The 24,231-nt window shown below is 39.3% G+C and overlaps 1 protein-coding gene across 1 annotated transcript in view; it reads left to right on the top strand.

Annotated features, from left to right (window-relative positions):
• Nucleotides 1-24,231, top strand: part of thsd7aa (thrombospondin, type I, domain containing 7Aa) — a 201,930-nt gene that overhangs the window by 165,039 nt on the left and 12,660 nt on the right. The window contains exons 21-25 of the mRNA XM_055018016.1: nucleotides 10,517-10,662; nucleotides 10,900-11,074; nucleotides 14,362-14,535; nucleotides 14,862-14,957; nucleotides 18,768-18,850. Coding sequence (XP_054873991.1) covers nucleotides 10,517-10,662; nucleotides 10,900-11,074; nucleotides 14,362-14,535; nucleotides 14,862-14,957; nucleotides 18,768-18,850 — 674 coding nt within the window. The remainder of the gene's footprint in view (nucleotides 1-10,516; nucleotides 10,663-10,899; nucleotides 11,075-14,361; nucleotides 14,536-14,861; nucleotides 14,958-18,767; nucleotides 18,851-24,231) is intronic.

The raw sequence follows: 24,231 nt of genomic DNA, 5'->3' as shown, positions 1-24,231 counted from the left end.
AGCAACATAGAATCTGGCCATTTAATATAGACTGACCCACAAACTAACTAAATAAATACAAAATGACCTTGCGTGAACACAGGCATGTGTTGTGCATGCGTACGTTATATAGTACAGATACCGAATTGCGTGACCGAAATACGTAACAGGTCGAGTGAATTGTTGCAGGTGTTACCGACCCGATTCTAACGGCTGTCGAACCGTGGTTGGGCAGCCTTGGGTAGCGGTAGCCCGCTTAGCTTAGCGCGGCTCGTTAATGGTAACAGCCAATGTAAGTCCGGACAAACTTTGCAGGGGGAGAATGAGGCACTTTATTGAACCGGCAGCAACTGTCCACACTTACAGTTCATCCAGGGTACACTGGCTTCTCACACTTACCCTCTATGACTGGCTCTATCATCAAGGTGCATCTCACTATGCCTCCGCTTCCACACTCGTCTCTGCAACAACACACACCACTGCAGCACTCCTCCTTACGTCACTCTCACTCACACACACACACACACACCGCAACCTGCTAGGTTAAAGAAGAGCAGGCTTGGCCTGCAACACAGGTAACTGACACAGCGTTCACTTGTTGTCATGGTTACGGCGACGCTGTCCCGGCCGCTATATCTCGCAATGGAAAATCCTTAACAAATCCGTGGATCCAGACTATAAGCCACATCACTGCCAAAATCTAATGAGGTGGTCCTTGTCATTTCTGACCTTCCCTGAAAATTTCATCCAAATCTGTTTGTCTGTTTTAGAGTAATGTTGCAGATGGACAGACAGATTCACAGACAAACGTACACCGATCGTCACATACACTATATTGCCAAAAGTATTCGCTCACCTGCCTTGACTCGCATATGAACGTAAGTGACATCACATTCCTAATCCATAGGGTTCAATATGACGTCGGTCCACCCTGTGCAGCTATAACAGCTTCAACTCTTCTGGGAAGGCTGTCCACAAGGTTTAGGAGTGTGTTTATGGGAATTTTTGATCATTCTTCCAGAAGCACATTTGTGAGGTCACACACTGATGTTGGACCAAAAGGCCTGGCTCTCAGTCTCCGATCTAATTCATCCCAAAGGTGTTCTATCGGGTTGAGGTCAGGACTCTGTGCAGGCCAGTCAAGTTCATCCACACCAGACTCTGTCATCCATTTCTTTATGGACCTTGCTTTGTGCACTGGTGCACAGTCATGTTGGAAGAGGAAGGGGCCAGCTCCAAACTGTTCCCACAAAGTTGGGAGCATGGAATTGTCCAAAATGTCTTGGTATGCTGAAGCATTCAGAGTTCCTTTCACTGGAACTAAGGGGCCAAGCCCAGGTCCTGAAAAACAACCCCACACCATAATCCCCCCTCCACCAAACTTTACACTTGGCACAATGCAGTCCGACAAGTATCGTTCTCCTGGCAACTGCCAAACCCAGACTCGTCCATCAGATTGCCAGATGGAGAAGCGTGATTGGTCACTCCAGAGAATGCCTCTCCACTGCTCTAGAGTTCAGTGGCGGCGTGCTTTACACCACTGCATCTGACGCTTTGCATTGTACTTGGTGATGTATGGCTTGGATGAAGCTGCTCGGCCATGGAAACCCATTCCATGAAGCTCTCTGCTGAAGCACTGTTCTTGAGCTAATCTGAAGGACACATGAAGTTTGAAGGTCTGTAGCGATTGACTCTGCAGAAAGTTGGTGACCTCTTCGCACTATGCACCTCAGCATCTCCTGACCCCACTCCGTCAGTTTATGTGGCCTACCACTTCGTGGCTGAGTTGCTGTCATTCCCACACACTTCCACTTTCAGCCTGCAGTCTGAGAGCGAAGAGTTCTGCTAGGATAATATGGTACTATCAGGTCTTTAATATATGATGGAGATTGGTTGTTAAGAGCTTTATATGTCAGAAGAAGGATTTTGAATTCTATTCTAGATTTAACAGGAAGCCAATGAAGAGAAACCAATATAGGAGAAATATGATCTCTCTTGCTAACTCCCGTCAGTACTCTTGCTGCAGCATTTTGGATCAGCTGTAGATGTTTTAGAGAGCTATTGCGACAACCTGATAATAAGGAATTACAGTAGTCAAGCCTAGAAGTAACAAATGCATGGACTAGTTTTTCTGCATCACTCTGAGATAGGATGTTCCTGATTTTCAAAATATTTCTCAGGTGGAAAAAGGAAGTCCTACAGATTTGTTTTATGTGTGAGTTAAAGGACATGTCCTGGTCAAAGATAACACTGAGGTTCCTCACAGTAGTACTGGAGGCCAATGTAATGCCATCCAGGGTAACTATATGCTTTGAAAGCAATTCTCTAAGATGTTTGGGGCCAAATACAATGACTTCAGTCTTGTCTGAATTTAGTAGTAAGAAATTATAGGTCATCCACATCTTTATGTCCTTAAGACAATCTTGCAGTCTAGCTAGCAGATTAGTTTCATTTGGCTTCATAGATAAATACAATTGAGTGTCGTCAGCATAACAATGGAAATTAATACCGTGCTTCCTAATAATATTGCCTAAGGGAAGCATGTATAATGTGAACAGTACTGGTCCTAAGACAGAACCCTGAGGAACTCCATGATTAACCCTAGTATGCTCTGAAGAGTCATTGTTGACATGCACAAACTGGAACCTGTCTGATAAGTAGGATTTAAACCAGTCCAGTGCTGTCCCTTTAATGCCAATAGAATGTTCTAGTCGCTGTAATAAAAGTTTGTGGTCGATTGTATCGAATGCTGCACTAAGGTCCAATAAAATAAGTATAGAGACCAGTCCATTATCTGACGCTATGAGAAGGTCATTGGTAACTTTCACCAGAGCTGTTTCTGTGCTATGATGCACTCTGAAGCCTGACTGAAACTCTTCAAACAAGCTATTCCTTTGTAAATGTTCACATAATTGATTTGCAACTGTTCTTTCCAGAATTTTGGAGAGAAATGGGAGGTTGGAAATTGGTCTATTGTTAGCTAAAACATCTGCATCTAGAGTGGCTAAATATCCATCTTGTCTTACAGTCAATTCTGAAGCATCTGTACTCGATGATACGTCTGTGACATTTGTAGGAAGGGCCAGATTAATTTTTTCTCTAATCGTAATAATTTTATCTGTAAAGAAGCTCATGAAGTTGTTACTGCTCAAAGCTAAAGGAATACAAGGTTCAACAGAGCTCTGACTCTTTGTCAACCTGGCTACAGTGCTGAAGAGAAACCTGGGGTTGTTCTTGTTTTCCTCTATTAAAGATGAATAGTATGTTGTCCTGGCATCACGAAGAGCTTTTTTAAAATAAATTACTAGACTATTTTTCCAGGCTACATAAACTTCCTCTAAATTAGTGGAATACCACTTCCTTTCCAGCTTTCGGGACGCCTGCTTTAAAGTATGCAGCTGGGAATTATACCAAGAAACAGGTCCTCTCTTTCTTTTTTACAGGTGCAACACTATCAAGTGTTGTACACAATGAGGCTGAAGCATTATTAACAAAATAATCCACTTCTGTGGGGGTAAAATTATAATATTTCCCTCACATTTCATCAGTAAGTGGTGCTGAATTAAATAGAAAGGGTATTACTTCCTTAAATTTAGTCACCGAATTGTCAGACAGACATCTACTGTAATGATATTTATTCTTAACTCCTATACAATCCATTGTTGTAAATTGAAATGTTATCATAAAATGGTCAGAAAGAAGAGGGTTCCAGGGAAATACTGTTAACTGTTCGATTTCTATGCCATACGTCAGAACAAGGTCTAGGGTGTGATTATAACTGTCAGTTGGTTTATTTACATGTTGAGAAAACCCAATGGAGTCTAATATTGAATTAAAGGCTGTCGTAAGGCTGTCACTGTCCACGTCAACATGAATGTTAAAGTCACCCACAATAATCAATTTGTCTGAGCTCAACACTAAATCAGATAAAAAGTCTGAGAATTGAGATAAAAACTCAGAGTAAGGAGTAGGAGGACGATATACAACAACAAATAAAACTGGTTTCTGAGCTTTCAAATCTGGATGAGAGAGACTGAGAGTGAGATTTTCAAATGAACTGTAACTAGGTTTAGGTCTCTGGTTAATTCTTAAGCTCGAGTGGTAAATTGCTGCCACTCCTCCTCCTCGGCCTGTGATTCGAGGAACATGACAGTTAGTATGACTAGTAGGAGTTGATTCATTTAGACTAACATATTCTTCCTGCTGCAACCAGTTTTCAGTTAAACAGAACAAATCAATCTGGTTATCAGTTATCAAATCATTTACTAACAGAGATTTAGACGAGAGAGATCTAATATTTAACAGACCACATTTAATTGTCCTGTTTCTTTGCTCAGTTGAAATAGTGGTATTAATTTTAATTAGATTTTTATGGTTACTATGTCTTTTGTTTATTTTTGAATTGTTTAATTTATTGAATTTTGGTGGTCGGGGGACAGACACAGTCTCAATAAAGCTAACTGAATTACTGGAGGGTGACAGCTGAGAGGAAACTGCAGAGAGGTGTGGAAGACTACAACTCTGCATCCTGGTCTAAACTCTGGGTTGTCATGCTTTAGGAGTTCTAATAAAATCAGCCATATTTCTAGAAATGAGAGCTACACCAGCCAAAGTGGGATGGATGCCATCTCTTCTAATCAAACCAGGTTTTCCCCAAAAAGAGCTTCAATTGTCTATAAAGCCACCGTCGTTTGCAGTACACCACGTAGACACCCAGCGATGGAATGACGACATGTGGCTAAACATATCGTCACTGGTCAGATCAGGCAGGGGTCCAGCGAACACTACAGAGTCCGACATGGTTTTGGCAAAGTTACACTCCGATACTTTGGTGACCTCCGATTGGCGTAACCGGGTGTCATTACCGCCGACGTGAATAACAGTCTTACTGTATTTACAATTATCTTTAGCCAGCAGTTCCAAATTTGCTTCTATGTCGCCCGTTCTGGTCCCTGGGAGGCATTTTACTATGGTTGCTGGTGTCGCCAGCTTCACGTTTCTGACTATGGAGCTGCCAGTGATCAGAGTTGGTTTCTCAGCGGGTGTGTCGTTGAGTCGGGAAAATGATTGGAAACGTGAAGCGGTTTGTAGTGTGCCGGAACAGCGGGCTTGAGTTTAGGACTACGTTTCCTACGAACTGTTACCCAGCTACCCTGACTTCCCGGCTGCTCGGGAGCTGCTAGGGGACAGCTAGCAGAAGCTACACTAGCAGCTATGCTATTGCGGTCTGCACTGGCTAAGGGGGCCTGGCTAACAGCTAGCAGGCTGTGATGTAGTTGTAATGTTATTTTCTATCTACTGAGCCTGTGTCATTTGGAGCAAAGTGAAATACAGCATATCTTGTCACTGGAAGTAGTTTGCACTCTTCAAACATAAAAACGTTACCTTACTACAGGTATTTGTTTCAAAAGCTTTATGTTGTGAAACACTGAGATTTGGGAATTTGTGTTTCTTGTGCCTTAACTTGTCATTTTTTAAAGATGTTATTTATTTTTGCTATTTTTTATGATTTGGAAATACCAGAATTTGCACATTATTTTACATATTTGTCTGTTTGATCACATCATTTCTAAAAAATAAAGCGGACATTACAATCAAACAGTTACTCAATACTTGAGTAGTCTTTTGACCAAATATTTTTTTACTCTTACTTGAGTTATCTTTTGGATGACTACTTATTACTTCTACTTGAGTGATATTATTCTGAAGTAACGTTACTCTTACTTTAGTACAATTTTTGGCTACTCTACCCACCTCTGTCTAAGACACAGATGTCTCATTTTGTTAAATAATTGTTGCCTCAACGCTTCGCTCATGTTTCGTCCTTGCATCCTCTTGTGTCTCTGGTGATTGGGACTAATATGCGAGAAGATAATTTGAAGACAATAATAGAGAATACAAAATATGAAGAAAAGGAAAAAAGGTTGCATGTGTTTGTAGGGTGGATGTTGCTATTCTCACTTTCCTCCAGTTCTCATGTGAAATTAAGCTCGTGTCTTTTCACTCTGGTTCCACACTTTGCTTGAGTTTGAGATAATTTAGTCATGTAACTTTTACCAACAAGGTAAATAAATGTTAGTAGGCTCCTTGCAGAAAAAGGATCTACAAACAGAGAAAGAAATTGAAGAAAAACTTAAACAACTTAACACCGACATCAAAATTATATCAAAAGCTCTCACCTCCAGGCTGGAGAAAATCATCCCGTCAATAATTCACTGCGATCACACAGGATTCATAAATGGCTGACACTCCACCAACAATATCAGAAGACTTCTAAATCTAATCTCTTTGACTCAATGCTACAACAAAGAAGCTATTGTTATGTCACTGGACGCAGAAAAAGCCTTTGACAAAGTTAATTGGTCCTTTCTCTTTGCTGTGCTCCACAAATTTGGCTTCAGAGAATTGTTTATACAGTGGGTGTCAGCTCTGTACAACTCACCCAAGGCTACAGTCACCACTAATGGGATCACTTCACAAAGCTTCAGTCTGCAAAGGGGAACGAGACAGGGATGCCCACTCTCTCCCTTATTGTTTGCGATCTTTATCGAACCATTAGCAACAGCTGTACGTCAGAACACCGATATCAAAGGTATCTGCGCTCTGGAGTCTGAACACAAAATTAACCTATATGCAGATGACATTTTATTTTTTCTACAAGAACCCAAAACTTCAGTAAAGGAAGTATTTAACCTCATCACAACCTTCTCGTGTCTACTCCGTCAACTGGTTAAAATCAATTATATTACCTTTAAAAGAAAACTCGTGGAATCCCGCAGTCCAAAACTCGCATTATTCTTTTCCTACTGGTAACATCAGATATCTGGGCATAAATACTTCCTCCATACTCTCAGAACTAGTTCACCTGAACTTCACTCCACTTTTGGACAAAGTCTGTGATGATCTGAGGCGTTGGAACAACCTCCCCATCCGCTCGAGTTGTGGTGCTGGCTGGGCCAGTTGGGTTCGTGTGGGCCCACCTCAGCCTCTTGCCTCCTGGCTCTGGAGGCCCTCTGCATCAGTACCGGTGGGGTGGTGGGTTCTGGTGGGGGCTGGGGTGGGCGGGGTTGGGGTTTGGGTGGTGGGTGGGTCCTCGTGCCCCGGGCCGCCTGGGTCCGTCTTGGCGCACTGGGGGTGTCGGTAGCTGCTCCCTCTTGTTCTCTGGGTCCGCGTGGTTCACGGTGGCCCCGGTGGCTGTCTGGGGGCGCCGCCCTGTGGCTCCTGCGGCCCGGGGAGAAAGGGTGCCCTGTTGGCTTGGCCTTGCCTTGCCGTAATTGCTGTTCTGGGCTTCGGGGTCCTTCACACTTGCACGTTTGATCAGGTCTCGCCAGCTCCTGCCGAGTCCCATTGTCAGCGAATGATCGGACCTGCCAGAATGTGCTGAGAATCTCTCCAGTCTCTACCCTAAACTCATTCTTTCTTTCACTAGTATCCTCTTCCAGCCTATTCTATTCTATACTGTCATGACATCCACAATTATGGTGCTCAGTACCGTTTGTTTAATTATTTATTTATTGAATCTCTTTTTTTTTTTCTGTTTTATTGATGGGCAGTTAGTAGTTGGGAATAACACACCACCTTACAATCTTTAATTGTAATAGCACCGCCTGTTAGTTTCTATCCCTGTTCGTCCTGTTTCGTCCTGTCCAGTCTTTGTTTCTCCCACACATCACTGAGGTGTAGCACTGCCCTCCCTGGCACATAATAGGGAATTCTAATAAAGAATGTCTGCTTAGCTTTCAGGGAGGGCTGGTGATGGTCACACACATGCAATAAATATAAAAATATTTGGCTGCAAGACTAAAATATGCATCTATCTCATATAATGTTGACACCCCTTCTGTGGAGTTAAACAATGAGAATAAATGCAGACAAAAAAAAGAGTAGGCTCCTTGCAAAGGTCCCGACATCAGCAACAAAATTTTCAAAGTAAATCAAGCACTATTATATATCATCTGCATTTAGAAGCAAAATATAGAAGACACAATTTAACCTGAAATGATCCTAAGATACTGCACAAGATACTTTTGAATGTACCAAGTTATGTGCCTTTTCAGATATGCTTTTTAAAAATTTTCGTTTTTAAAAAAAAAAAAAAAAATTCCCTTTTTTTTTTTTTTAAACTAATGCTGCAGAAACACACGTACAGTGATCCTTCAACTATCATGGGGGTTACGTTCCAGACCCCCCCAATAGACGAAAATCCACAAAGTAGTGACCATATTTATTTTATTGTTTATATATATTTTAAGGCTTTAAAAACCCTCCCCACACACTGCACAACACCACAGAGCAACACCATGCGCAGCAATCAGAAGTCTATGTGAAATGGGCAAAGCAAGATGCTGAATGCTGCTAGATGCGGTAGACGGAGGAGACTGATGCTACGGTCGCCGAGCCAATCAGTGCCCAGCCCTGTGCCACGCATTTTATTTTAATCAATTACTCTTTTAATATGTTTTGAATATTATTTTTTGTATATATTTTTATATTGTTTTAAAAAAAATGGCTAGAAATGCTTAGTTTTACCACAAAATAATTAAAATAATATAGCAATCTCAGAACTGGTTGCTGTGACTGAATTGTTGTACTGCAATGCACCATGGGAGTTCGGGGTGTTGGGGGTTTAAATGTCATTACTGAGGTTCATGTTAGTGTTACAGTGTAATTAGTGTTTGTATTTTATTCTGTTTTTGTGGTTTAGTCAGTCTAGTTAGTTTGGTTAGGTATTATGTTGTCAGGACCATGAGTGTGAAGTTTAGTGTGCTTGATGACTTCCTGCCACATTATTTGTAATACTGTTCTCTGTGTGTGTCAAAATAGAAGCATCTGCTACTTGCATAGTGCATAAAAGGCATATATTCTTTCTCTAGCCTTGTACTTCAACTCAGCTTTCCACAATATTGAATATATAAAACTACCTATATATCACAAAACCCCACGATATAGCGAAAAATCTACGATACCGAATGCAATTTAAAAACCTGCGATACCGTGAGACCGCAGAAAGTGAAACACGATATGGCAACGGACCACTGTACTTCTACTTTGAGACAGCAGCTGATTAAGAGTTTTTTTTTTTCACATCCTTCCTTTGAGGCTCGGTAAAATACACAGTAAATTTGGTAAAAAGCACTCCTTCCCTTTTCCCTCCACACTCTCTCCAAGTTAAGACAGTCATTTGTTTAATTTTTAACAAAGGAACTATGATTATTCAAAATGACGACAGAGATGGTGATGAAGCATCAAAATGACACCAAAGAATACATCAACTGAATGAGAACACAACAAAAAATTGCACTGAGACAAAATGAAAAACTGTATTCCCAAAAAAACTGAGCAGAAGTAGGCTAAATCCATGAGCCAGCAGTAGAAGGCAATATTAATGATGCAGTCTAATCAAACATACCGAAGCTGCACTCTTAAAGTTGTTGAATTGAGTCATCAGTTGATTACTGTCCTTTTGTCAGTAGAATCTTTGCACTTTTGAAAAAAAAAATGATGTCATTGTATACAGAGAAATACTGCAGAAAGAGACTTTAAACCTTACAAACTAAAGTGTTAGAAAACGTATGCTACCCTCAATTTACATCGGTTGCTTAGACCATACTATAGGACCAGCCATGGTCCGAAATTGACTTTAATACAAACAACTAGTCTGCAGCTAGTGAAAAACCTGAAATAAAATTTGCTAGTGGATATGGTTTATACAAACCATTATATGTAACTTGAGTAAATGAACAGAGGTAAAAAATCTAATATTAGACAATTCAAAGGGTAAAACTTAACAAATTAAAGGTCATACACTGATTTAGTCTCACACTTCCATATGGCTGAGGTATCAGTGAAGACAAGATTGAAACAAGAATGGCCACAATTAGAACAACAAACTGACTTTTATTTGCAATAGACCAAGTACCAAAAACATGCTCCTACATTGCCCACAATGCAACTTGATATAAGATTCCATCAGATCCTTCATCCTTGACAGATGCCAATGTCTTTCAAACCTTATGCCTCAAACTGCAACACAGGCTTTCTGGTAAAAATGATCAAGCCAATGTCACCTTCATGATATCACTAGGACATACAGTAGTTGATATGGATGAATTTGTGAGTTTTCCAGAGCCTCAAAAAACATTGTAGAACTGTAATAATAATGCTAAATTTAACCGATTTTAAATATTATTCAGCATGGCATTTAGGGGACGTCACCTTTATTATTATTATTAACAGTAGATAGGAAATTACTTTGTTGTAAAACATTAGGCTAAACTGACCATACGATCCAGAGTCATGTCATCTTATACCTAATCATTTTAGAAATGGCTTTGATTCAAGAATCTACTGCACATCTAGTAGCAACAGGCCCTGAAGTCACTTTGACAGTTGCTTTCAACATCCACACTCTTCCAGCTGCTACTTTGACTTCCTGATCTTAACAAGACTCAGATAGGCAGAGTGGTTTCATAATTCCAGTCAACATCCCCATGAATAAATAATCCTTTGTTTTTCTTTTTTATCTGCTGTTCATCAGGCAAGCTGTGGAGGAGACGGACAGTGATCCAGGCTCCCCAGGGTGACGGAAGGCCATGTCCATCCCAGATGGAGCAGTGGAAGTCCTGCCTGGTGAAGCCCTGCTACAGCTGGAGATACAGCACCTGGTCTGAATGCAGGTCTGAGGTCAGTCAGCTTTCATCCCCTTGACCATCTGCAACAACTTTTGCTAATATATGAGAAACATCACAATGGTATTGGAATACTTAGAACACATATTTCCCTTTTTAGGGAAGTTTAAAATCATTAAAACTTCAGGATTTTAGGAATTTGAAATTTGGGGAAAAATACAAATTCCCAATAGGTTCTGTTCCAAAAAGTATGTCAGCATTTGTATTAAACTTTTGTTTTCTCTTCTGCCAGGGTGCAAGGTGTGGAGAAGGCCTACGTTTCAGAAATGTGTCGTGTTTTGTCTCTGATGGCTCGAGTCAGCAGGATAGCAGTGTGGTGGATGATGAGCTGTGTGGAGATCTGGAGCCTTCAGTGGACGGAGACACAAGCATTGTTTTGCAGGAGCTCTGTACTGTACCCTGCCCAGGTAGATCTCTCACACAGTTTCACTATGGAGGACACTGAATCTTACAGCTGTGAGCTACAACAGGAAAAAATTGTTGACTGATCAATCAGTCAATAAGTTGATTGATGAAAACTTTTGTAAATTGTGTTAACTTACATTACATGTTTTAAACAAAATTTCTGCACAGATAAATAAAAAGTTTAGTGAGATAAGAAATTTGCATTCTCAGCAATGCTGACAAAACGAGAGGCAGATTTATTTTTTGAAATTCTACTAAGAAAAAGAAACACTAGCACAGGTCTGTCTGCTCTGTAAAGAATTTCCCCTTTATAGTGAAGACTAGAGAAGCCACATGTTATAAAATGTGACTCCACTAACACTAGATCTGACAGTGGAACAATATTTTTATTTTTTTTTTGTCCTGCCAGAAATCCAACCAGTCGTTATACAACCAGGTCACTGATTGTTTTGCAGTAAACAAAGCATCAGGTCTATGGTCAGTGGATATCTAGTCATATCTTAATGACTGAACAGTTGTATTCAATTGCTTTATCCATTATCTATACACCGCTTAATCCTCACTAGGGTCGCGGGGGGGGCTGGAGCCTATCCCAGCTGACTCAGGTGAAGGCAGGGGACACCCTAGACAGGTCACCAGTCTGTCACAGGGCCACATACAAAGACAAACAAGCACTCTCACATTCACACCTACAGGCAATTTAGAATGATCAATTAACCTCAGCATATTTTTGGACTGTGGGAGGAAGCCGGAGTACCCGGAGAAAACCCACGCATGCACAGGGAGAACATGCAAACTCCATGCAGAAAGATCCCGGGAAAGCCGGGACGCGAACCAGGGACCTTCTTGCTGCAAGGCGAAAGTGCTAACCACTACGCCACTGTGCAGCCCTCAATTGCTTTATATTACACTTATATATGTATTTGTAAGTACTACTTAAGCCATTTTAATCTGTAATGCATTATAATCTGTATCTGTCATGTGCAGGTAATGTGAGAATGTCACGAACAGTTAAACACCAAGAAGCTTTGCTGAAAATTAAGGGCTTAAGTCTTGTAGGCCCAACACTGGCACTTGCAAACTTCGCATCATACAACAACAGATCTAGTGGAAATTTTGCCCAATTCAAAAATTAGTTGCGGGTGACCAATATAATGTTAAATTTAGGCTCAGTCTGGACTGTATTGTGTACTGGTTAGACATTCACCATTAAACCGGCAACACGACATGACAACATGACATTGTTCAGTCTGTTGACCCCTGTTACCATCAATTGTGCTTAGTTTAGCTTCTAAAGTAACAACAAAGGCCTGACTGTTGAAACACTTAATGATGAGTGTGTTTGATTGTAGGAGCTCTTGAAGCTCCTACAATCAAACATGCTAAGAGTGTGCCACACAATGCAACACTCAAGCTTAAAGGAGGGTGCTGAGGACAATGCAGGAAGCTTCTACATAGCTGATAGTGGATGATGGATGCTGTATGTGCCACAAAATTTTCATAGTAAATCAAGCACTATTAGGCACTATTAGGCAACCTGGTAGCATTTCAGTTGCTACCAGGTTGCAGGAAATAATAAAGCCAACCCTGTGGCCACAGCAGCGGCAGTGTGAGTACAGAATGTTATCTGTGCTTATCTGTACACTGACTACACCAGCTTGAACTGTGTGTGGGTGTAATCAGCCTGTAATCAAGTTAACTGGTTTAGCAAGACCACAAGGGTGAAGTGTACTCAGTCAGATCAGGTTCCTCCTCATCTCCTTTCTGGCATTTGAAAACAAAACCTTACACTTTGACAAAAGTAATTCTAATATGAGGCAGGCAGACAGAAAAGTGTGATTTTGCACTTCTACTCTTTAATGACCTTACACTTTTTTTGGATGGATGGCTCTATAATTAATGAAATGTGTTCCCACATTAGCCATGCCAATACTGAGAGTGCTGTGTGAGCTATTTAATAGAGAAATTTCTTTGCTGAGAAAATCATGCCTCTGGGCTCACAATTGTAATAAAACGTACATCAGAATTTGGTTGTAGAATATCTGAGAGGAAGTGGTTTAACTCAGATTTCACTTCAGTGTACATTACTGACCTTTGTTAAGCCACAAAATTGTAACACTTTACATTATAGGACACAACTACTTTGTAATCAGCATGATGTATCTCTACCTGAGAGGGAAAAAAAAGAGTTATTAATGTTGAAGTAATCATTAATGAATGACCACTGTTTTGTGTCTGCAGAATGAAGAATTGATGAGTTATAAAGACTTGCATTTTTTAGATTTTTCTGTGTTGCTGACTGAAGTGCTGTTTGAAGGATTTCCACTTCAAATGCTCAAATATGGAATTTTCTCAACTCCAAGGAATTTCACTGTTTTTCTATTTTATAAGTATAGTCTATGATATTTTGGTAAAAATGCTGTTTCCTGTTTTAGGTTAGTGCAAATTCAACATGTCCTCCATGTTCACCTGTGCATTTCTACATCACTAGTAGCATGAGAACAACAGAGAAACATGTCATACCCACAACTCTGCATTTCTCTTTTCAGTGCAAAGGCTGGATTCCCAAAATTAGTTTTACCACTGGTACTTTAGTGATTTTTGTTTTTAATGCTGTTAGGTTGATATCAGTAGGTGCTATTCTTCCTCTCCGTTACAGGTCGTCAAACCACTCCAGGGAAATGATTGATTTTAAAAAATAAATAAATCACCTGACTCAAATTATTTAAAAAAAAAGTTATTTACAGTATGCAATACATGTCAGTATTTACATGTACAGTATCACTTAAATGTGAAGTAATTCAAAATTGTATCGCTATACAGCATTTGTAACTGGCCAGGTTTACACCAAACATGCTGGACCCTATTTGAGCCAAACAAATTTGTCTTGATGATCTGACCAAAAAACAAAGTGCTCCCAACAGTGTTTGTATCTTCCTTAGCCATGTTTATTGTTGCAGTTTTGTTCCAAAGAGTAGCAAGGTTTTTTTTTTCATTAATGGCATCCATAGATTTTGTTCTTCAATGTCCTTCACACTGAGCTATCACAGAAACTGTAATTTACACTGATAACTTCTCTGCTACGTCAGAGGAACGTCTGTTTTACAGAGCTAAATTGTACAAATCTTGCACTGTCCATGGTGATCTGTTTAGACAGCTACTGCAGCTCTGGTGATTCCGTGCGTTGTTCTAAGACCTACGCAATACCCCTGCTGCTTCGACCAATTTTTTGCTGGTCAATCATCTTCCAAGCTGGTTCTGGTTGCTAAACTCACTGTATGTTCTGTAGGGGAGTGTTATTTGACTGACTGGACTGTTTGGAGTCCGTGCCAGCTAAGCTGCGTGAGCGGGGATGACCTGGGCTTTGGCTCAGTCCAGGTCCGATCCAGAGCTGTGGTGGCCCAAGATCCAGAGAATCTGCTGCAGTGTCCAGAACAAGAGCTGGAGGCACGGCCATGTACAGGTCAGTTTGACATTGTAAATTGTTTTATGTGAATTGCAGCAAGGAAACATCACCTCACCAGTTTCATCTTGTTCTATTGAGATAAACTTGAAATCAGCATGTTTCCTGCATGCATTTTGATCAATCAATCAAACCTTTTCTTATAGCACTTTGTGTACAGTTAAGTGCAATTCAAAGTGAATTGCAGGTGACTGACCAGCTGATAATGAGATAGCTTAAATGCAAACAGTAAATATGCACCTGTAATAAAAATTATGCAAAGTAATAATTACATTTTTTTAAGAAAGAAAAGAAAAGAAAACCCTCTGACCACGTCTTTTCTGCAGACGGACAGTGTTTTGAATACAAGTGGAGGACTGGACCATGGAGAGGCTCATCTCGCCAAGTCTGGTGTCAGCGTTCAGATGGGCTCAATGTTACAGGTAAGCATTGTACATCTGACTGATATCTTCTGTGGGTCTCTAGCCACACTAGGTAGTCTGCATTATTTAGCAATGACAGATCACTATATCTTGCTGCGTTAGAACCTGTGAGTCAGTTGTCTCACATACCTAAATTTTTGACACTTGCAGTAACACTGAATACTGCTCATCTTGTTATATTTGGGTTTTTGCTTTTGGAACAGACTGATAAAGACCTGTGCACTCGTGCTTTCTGACAGTCCTTAGGTTGAGCTTGTGGATACTAAATGAGTGTAAGTGATGGAAAAAAAGCAACAAAAAAAAACCTTTTTTTTAAACATACAAGTTCAAAAACTTCTTGGTTTCACTATAAAGCATCACACAAAACATAGATATACAACAGATATACAAAACTGCTTACTTAAGTGACCTTGTAGGGCCCTTTTTTATGTCAGCAAAGTGTCATTGGCACTTTCCTTCTTCACAGTTAAATGTTTCTCTGCTAATAATAATAATTTGCCTTTATTTGTCACAAATACATTACAGCACTGTGAAATGTTTTTCGCAGAGTGCAGGGTCAGCCATCGTACAGCACCCCTGGAGCAGGAAGGGTTAAGGGCCCGACAGTGGCCACATTGGGGTTTGAACCACTCAAATTTCTTTATAACTGTAAAACAAAACATTTTTGGTTGCAAAAATTTTGATTTTATGCAATTTAGATATGAGACAATATCTAAACCCATAAATGTATTTAGACCTTAACAGATGGAGTTTAGTTGTCATGGAAATAGTTTAGGAAAGAAGATCATAGAAGAATGAAAATCCCAAAAGTAGCCAAAGGGGGAATTTTAAGTTAAATTTCTGTTCATCACAATACAGTTTCTGAGGTAAAGAGTGAGTTCTCCCACTCAGATTTAACCAACTTTGCCCAATCAAATTTGATTCTTGTTAAAGCAGACTATTGATGATCTGAATAGCAGTGTGGACCAGTCTCAATTCAGACGGTGCTGTCTGTCTCCTCCAGAGTGTCAGAATCCTAGATATCTTGCCAAGCACTTACTTGACAATAAGTTCAAGAAAACTGCAGAAGATGAGCTTTAATCCATAGCAGTGCCACAGCCAAGGTCTAATCCTATTGTCCGTCATGTGTCGGGGTTTAGCTCAGCACTACAGCATTGTTCCTTATTTCCACAAGTTGGGAACAACTTGTGGAAGTGGGGAACATCAGTCAGCTGGTGTACTCTTTGAAGAATCTTAAAGAGTGAACTCCTTTAGTAATTGCAATAGCTCTTATTTACAATTTCTACTTTGCTTAAGGTACCATGCCATATTTTTGGGTTAGATGGCCATACTGAATTCTGAGTTTACGGGCACATGAAGTGTCAGTGCACCCGTTACTCCAGATGGTGTGCCCCTCTGTGGTTGCTCTGATTGGCACACTGCATCTTTTTTTCCCTTTTGTAGATTTTTTTTCTTGCAGGCAGTGGTGTTCCCCCTCATGAATATTCATACAGAGCTCTCTTACCAAGCCTGCCACCCTCATAAATATTCAAGAGCTCTGACAGATTACCATGTTTTTGCAGACATGTGCTTTCTCTGACTGCCTGCTGGTTGGATCAATGTTAGTTGTACTGTCTGACTACATCATTCAGCTTATTTTATCGTCAGTGAGAATTTAAACTCCTACACACGCCTTTGCCTCCAGGCACTTTTCTCCATATCATTGACAAGATGAATGAATATGTATTTATTCTAGTAGTATGCTGCTTAATGGGAACCAGTATTGTCTAGCTATCCTATGTAGTGTTCAATTGTCATGAATGGTCTGCTAGAACTCAGCTAGAAATGTTTAACTCTTAGCCAACCAACATATCTAACATACAAGGACTGCTGACTAGGGTCCCTGGAAACCCTAAGAATAAACTAATGCAAGAAACAACTACCATAGTAAAATGTGAATGTTATCATAGTTCTTCTCAAAACACTGTTAGATATATAAGCAATGCCACATTGAAGCATTTTCCCCAAGTATAAGCTACATCAGTTCTGAAAGGCTTTTATGCCATCCTTTGATTCTCGTATAATCTAGTTTTCAGTAATTGGAGGTAAACATCTGTGTTATAGTTACATCGATAGGCCACAATATATGAAAAACACTGACCACCTTGTTACAATGCAATGTTCTGCTGGGAAACGTTAGGTCATGCTTTCATGTGGATGCTGGTTTGACACATACCACCAACCTAAGCGTTATCCCAGACCAAGCCACAGACAGCATGAGGAGGACATACACAATATTAGGCAGGTGGTTTTGATGACTATATTGGTGTATAGGGTGAAACCAAGTAGTCATTGTGACCTCAAATTACAAAATGAAAAAAGAATAAACTCATTGGATCTTGCTGTGTTCAGGCCTGAAACTACTGGCATGTGACTGGAGGGACAAACATTTCCTACTCAGAGTATTTCCCTCACTCTCATGATGGAAATTAGAGTCATCAGCCAGGCACATGAGGAATTCTGTGTCTTCTCCATCTGTGCCTCTCTCTTTCAAAATGGCTGATGAATTTGTCCCTACCCCCTGGTAATGTGGGGTGTTCTAAATTAATACCCATTGCAAACATATATCTAATAAATAGTTCTACCTATTAAACTCGATCCGGGAGTCCAATTCTAATACACTCATTGAAAAAATACCAAAAAAACAATGATACAAAGACATAAAAAACACATTGACAAATTCATGAAATATTAGAATAACAGAATAAAACACCTTGGAATATGGCCAAAAGACCTCAGTATGATTAAGGTTAATACCTCAACAACTTCAAACAATCAAAGCACAGGTCTACTGATGCATTCTAGAGGTAAGTGGAAGTTTCTTTAGCCATTTCATTATAACTCAGTGGTGAGTGCAAGAACTGTCCTGAGTAATAAATATGATGCTACTGACATTTTCCTTTCCTTTTAGAGTAGCAGTTGGAGCATTAGCATAAGCTAGTGTAGATAATAAAGAAGGTTAGGTAAAGTTTACTTTGTTTTAAAGGTGAAACAAGGTCTGTTTTGTTTGGTATTAGAATGTAATTCAGTGTTATGCTTTTTCATTGCTGCACATAGTTGTCTTTTCTCATGCAAACTGTAAGCAAAGTCATCCACCACAGCAGTTGATGCAGTTATTGTGCTATGGTCTGACTGCTGTGGCTGAAGATTGTTACTGTCCTGTAGGAAATCACACAGATGTGCATTGACACAGATGTCAAAAGCTCAACAACAGTTCCAGTGATATAATTAAAAACAGACCTCTGTTTTTCTCGGTATGAACTGCTGTGTCTACAGCTGACAGATTTTCATTTTAAAGCAGTAAATCATCACAAGGGAGGAACAGAAATAACCTGCCATGAGTATTAAACCTCTTCTGCATGGATATACACTCTCATCCTTAATTTTGGTGTGTCTGCAAAAGTACAAATTTAAAAACAAGTGACTGAGTCAGTCTGAGGATTTAAGCATTTTTTGTGCTTTTCAAACTCTGCTAATTATAAAATTATTTCAGTATCACAATGCATGATAGGTATCATGGTAATGAGCTGAAGCCTTTGAGAAAAACAAGAGCATCGAGGCCTGGAGCTGCTGTAATACTTACTGCCTCCTGTTTGACACACTTGAGACAGTGAAACAGCTAGACATCTAGATCACATACTGTAATGATGCTTAGACTGTGATATTGTTATTGGATTATGGTAAGCATTGGTTTCTGTTCATCTTACAATCTTAAAAAAAAAATACCAGCCTCTGGCACTTGAGTTTGACCTTTTGGTTTTTACTCTGTAGGTGGATGCCTGGTGATAGCCAAGCCGATTGCAGACCGATCCTGTAACCCACCATGCACTAAGCCCCGGTCCCTATGTACAGAGGTAAGTTTGGGATGGCGTAGTGGAAAATAAAGTATACTTATGTCAAAACCAGTCTTCTTTATCCACAGTGCTGCTATTTTGCTTTGCATATAGTCCCTTGTAAGATCCCTTGTCGCAAGTTTCATTGGCTGGTGGGATGGTGGGTGTTCCATTGTATCCTATCAAACATCTTGTTACACCTCAGATTTTTTTCCCGGATTTTTTTCTGTGGAAAAAAATAGTCACAGCAGTAGGGCTATTAGCACCAGATTTGGGACTACTTGTATGTAAGTTGAATAATTGGCCTTAGATTGAACATAGTTTGAGATAATGTGCCTAAACACATCAGTAAATTTCTTGTAACTTTGTTTTTTTTGGCTTGGGAAATAGGTGACTGAGCCACACACCTATACAAACTCTTAAAAAGTGCAGTAGCAGCCATTTCAACCAGAAGCATTTATGTGAATTTGCCCAGTATGATCGGTCAGATTTCATTTTATTGTTTCAAAGTTGAATTGCAAAATACCAACATGTTACAATCCCAAATACCAAACAAACACTTCTCAGCAACAACAACCAACAATTCTTACAGTTTTTCTCAGTCACGTTGGTACATTTCTCAAATCTTCCCTGACATCTGCAAAACAGTAAATGCATTTCTCAAAACAATTCGTACAAATAGCAAAACACCATGGATTACCTGCAAAAGCCAGTCTCTTGTTCAAAATCCTTAGTTCATCTCTTAAAAATAAATATCTGTGTCAATGAACATGTCAGTGCCATCAGAATGACAGGTCCTTGTGTCATTGTGTGTGGATAAGACAGTCAAATTGCTTAGTCATGTTGTCAATATAACAGTGTTCTCTGGAGGGATGTTCTGATGGCTGATGGCTAACATTCTGATGACAATTATTGTATATTGTAAATTATACCTTAGTGTATGTGAGAGATTGATTGCAAGAGACTGGACAAGATGCACATTTACGCTTTTTCTGTTTGTATTGTAATTTGTTGACAGACCACGTCATTGTGATACAGAAAGGAAAACAGCGCTGCATGGCACAGAAAAAAAACAAAAATCTAAAGTAGAAATGTGAACTTAGGACAATCTCCTTATTGAAAACTGTACATGCAGTGGTGTAGGAATTACAGTGCAGACTTCCTACACCTCCTGATGTTCCAGTCTGTTGGGCCACAAATTCTCATCCACATCACAAATATTTTCTCTTGCATCTTTGAGTGATTTCAGAAAACCCTAACCCTTCACACATTTCCCTTTGAAGAGAAATTCAAGCTTCACCTGGGAGCCATTGTTCAACCATTTTACATGTAATAACATATCCTTGACATAATATGACAACTTGTTCAACCATTTTGCATGTAAAGACTTATGCGATGAACTAATGCCTAAATGTTGTGGGGGTTAAGACTATTCAACAGAGACCCATTATAATACATTTTGATCAACATGACATAAGCAACTGATAATGTAGGAAACAGTGGAGAACTGTGAATAATCATTTGCATGGATGTACCAAAGCATTTGCAACTTGTTCAGAGAAATGAGAAACTGCTTTTTTGATGTGCACAAGTGACACAATGATGTGATGATTGAACAAGTAGTTTTGAGAATTTCACTTCTGATCTGCGAAATATACCAAAGTGACTGAGAAAAACTGTAATGTAGCACCACTCAACACATTCATTATTTCTCTATTGTCAGCTTTCCACACCACATCTCTCCAAGTTTTTTAACATCCTTTATAATCTCTTGGTATCTTTCAGTAACATTTGGTGTTTTTTGTTATCTCTTGGTGTGTTTGGCAGCTCTGTTTATCTTCATTTATTGTCTTATCTTTGTGTACTTAGGTATCATGTGGAATCTTTTGGTTTCTTTTTTATCTTCTGATATCTTTTCAAGCACCATGCTGATCATTAAACTCTTAAAAACTCATCTCTCTGTATTTAAGCAACACATTTAGAAATGCTATTTTTCATCATCATATCTTTATGCCTTAAAATGGCTTAGATGACTGACTCCTTTAAAAGGTGTAGATTTATGTAGTCTTTCTACCCGCCCTTAAGCAACTCGCTGCAACTTGAGCAGCTCACCTACAGTTCTTCTCAAACAAGTTGTAATATAGAAGTAATTTAGTGATGTTCAAAGTGGCAGCCAATTGTGAACTTGAATAACAAGATGGAAAGTCCCAGATCGCAAGTTGCATTTTATTATAATTTGACCTTTGTTTTCTTGGTGCTACCTTCTCGCATCTTTTAATGTTTTTAACAGTCTTTTTGCGTATTGTTTTACTTCTCACTGCATCTTTCGGGATGCTCTGGTGTTTTCTTTTGACACCTTTTGACTCCGAGTGTCTCTATGTATCTGTTGCTGTTTCCTGTCATCTAATTAACATCAAGTAATGCTAATGTGACACCATAAAGTGTTTGTTTTTTGTACAGGTATCTAAACTAAAACCTGTAAGTGCCTGCTTAGATGTTATGAACAAATAAAAAGGTTTTGCTTTGGTTGCTAGCTGAGAGCCTTCAGGGTGACAAAACAATCAAAGCATATAGCATATAGCCATAAGCCACAGCTAGCAATATGTAATTGCAGCTATTATGGTGACCAGTACATTGAAATAGTTCTCAGTCAAAACACAACACACAAATGTCTTATTTCCATAATGTTAAAAATGAATCCATAGTTCAAAGCTCTGAAGCTGTGTCTGGAGACCTTTAATATGGCTGTGAAATGATGTGCTGAAGATATGACTCAGCTTGAGACTCCCTGTTGAGATAAAAGCTGCTCATCATTTAAGGAAAAATAATGAATTGAGTAAACGGGAGAAAATAAAAGAAAGTAAAAAACACAACAACCCGACTGATTCTTTTTGCCACCTGTTAACTTTTTCCCATTATCTTTTCTTAACACACCTGAACTGGAGCATCACAGGAGAAACACACAGCAGTAAATAAAATTAATTTAAAAAGCAATTCTTAAAAAATCTAACATACAAAACTCATCCAAAATATCACAGTGTCATTGCAATTCCAAGTAGTAATCAGCTGTCAGATAATACATTAGGTTGTGCTGTCAGTTCTGCAGACAGTGGGTTTGATGTTGTGTCTGAGCAAAAAGCTGTGCAATGTTTTGTGTCTGTGATGTTGGAGCTGTATCTGAAAAACAATGCTGACAATGGTATTAGAGCAATAGCATGGAGATTACTGGAGTTTGTATAACAGTTTTCATGTGGGCAGATACAGATGTCATAGGATTGGAAAATACAATCCAGTGTTTTGACATTTCACAATTACTAAGGACTCAAACCCAGACATTACTGCCTCGAGAGCTTCAATGTGATTTTTTAAAATTTACTCTCTCATGAGTTCCCAACTTTACTGAAGTAGAATACCAGATAAACCCTTCAAAATGAGAATACATGGAGGGAGTGAAACTAAGAAAAGCCATAAAGGAAGTTCTGCAAAGCTTAGAAAAAACCAAAAGGCAATGTGGCATACAGTTCATCATGAGTATAGAAAGGCTGGTAAGAGAAGTGAGTTAGACTGTTTCACACACCCCTGTTTTTTCAGCCATATCATGGAATACCATTTACAGTTTGCAAATAATAGCTTACGTCTTGTACTGTATATTTCTGCTTACTCTGGAGTTGTAAAGGTCATCAACCAGTTAGTCAGCTGACCTACCTATAGATTGAGCTATTTCTTAAGAGCAAAATTTAGAGTGGCATGTTATTATGTTTTTAACCAATATATAAGAAATCCAAACTTTTGTTTCTGTTGGTTTTAAGACCTATGCACACATGGATTGTTCACCTGTCAGAGCTGTGATGTAGCTGTAGATTTAATTCAGCTCAAAGCACTGCTAACATACCTATAGACGCTATAGACTCAGGCTTTTTAATAGCTCAGTGTGTATTGCAATACTATATTTAATCATATATTTATTTATTAAAGTGAATTTGGCAAAGAAGTTAGTGATCGCTAACTTCTTCCTTTTAAATGATTTGTGTCACTGTTTTTCTGAATGCATTTTGCAATTAAAAATACTATAACAGCTAAGCTAAGCTATACAAATATAGCAATAGTTCCTTGCATTTTATGCCTATGTGCTAATTACATCTCTTCCACATTAAGTGTGTGTTATGTTCCAGTAGACTTTTTTTTTTTAAAACAATAATAAAAGAAATATCAAAGGGTCATTATTCCCATCAGAGGATCAATAAATCCAGGGAATTCTTACAATCAGAACTAACATTTAATATTGGGCAGGTACTTACAAACAAATATATGTTTTAGTCAAGCCGAAGAGTGTGACAGGAATTACTTTCTGGTTATGGTTTTTTTTTTTTTTTTTATGAATTTAAACATCAAACCTCAATGCTTTCAAATACAAATATGTATCCTTAGCACCTTAGATTGAAAAATGTCATATCCCAAAAACTGACCTCTCTCTGAATGAGACTATCGTCCATTCTGTCCCCTCAGTTTTGTCTACGTTCTCCTTCTGCCACCTTGGCTAATGTGAGCTCTTCTTGTTTATCTACGGTTCTGACATATTTTGCATATATATACATTCAAACTCAAGTAGGGTGAGGTTTTTGCAGGTTTCAGATATATGCCACAAGACACTGTATTGTACATAATAGAACAGAAGATACATTCTGTTTGTTTTAATATGTGATTGTATAATTCTGAGATGTGGTTTCTTGAAAGAAGCGAGAGTTGAGGATGAGGGCTGTGTAAATTTGCTGTATGTATGAACATTGTGGCAGCACCTACCAGAGTCAACACCCAGATATACTAGTACATAATGATAACACAGTACTAAACCACACTTCTTTCCCTTTGTTTGCAACTAAGGAGATGTAAATGAATCCTCATTTCCTCCTCTGTCTGCTGTTGGACGTATATGCAGGTCCTGTTTGCACGGCGGGAATTTCTGAGGCTGATTATTCTCCAGAGATTGTCAAGGAGCTGGGGACCCCCTGCAGTGTGATGAATAGAATCGGGGATGAGATAGAGGGATGTGGAGGAGGGGTGGCTTTCCTCTTAACACACACATTCACATGCACCACACAATCCAATGCACTGCCAGGCTGACAAAATAGACACCAGCGTTAGACCACAGAACTGAATATGACGTAGGTTTGAATGGCTAAATTAAAACTTTAGCAAAGGTGAGCTATGATTTTTAAAATATTCTGTATGTATTTCATTTGTGTCTATAGGAGATCAGGTCCTCTTTTCCAATCACTCCTAGAGGATATATGCCTCCTAAGCATGTTTCTAAACTCCCTTAGCTAATGCAGAGTACAAGTCTTTTACAAAGCTTTCCCGCACATACACATTTTTTTGCCCTGATTTGAAGTCCGCTAGTCAAA

The sequence above is a fragment of the Amphiprion ocellaris genome, chromosome 15 (genome assembly GCF_022539595.1).
Source record: "Amphiprion ocellaris isolate individual 3 ecotype Okinawa chromosome 15, ASM2253959v1, whole genome shotgun sequence".
NCBI lineage: Eukaryota > Metazoa > Chordata > Actinopteri > Pomacentridae > Amphiprion > Amphiprion ocellaris.
The sequence above is the reverse complement of the archived record's forward strand: the minus strand, read 5'-3'. Positions and strand labels throughout refer to the sequence as shown.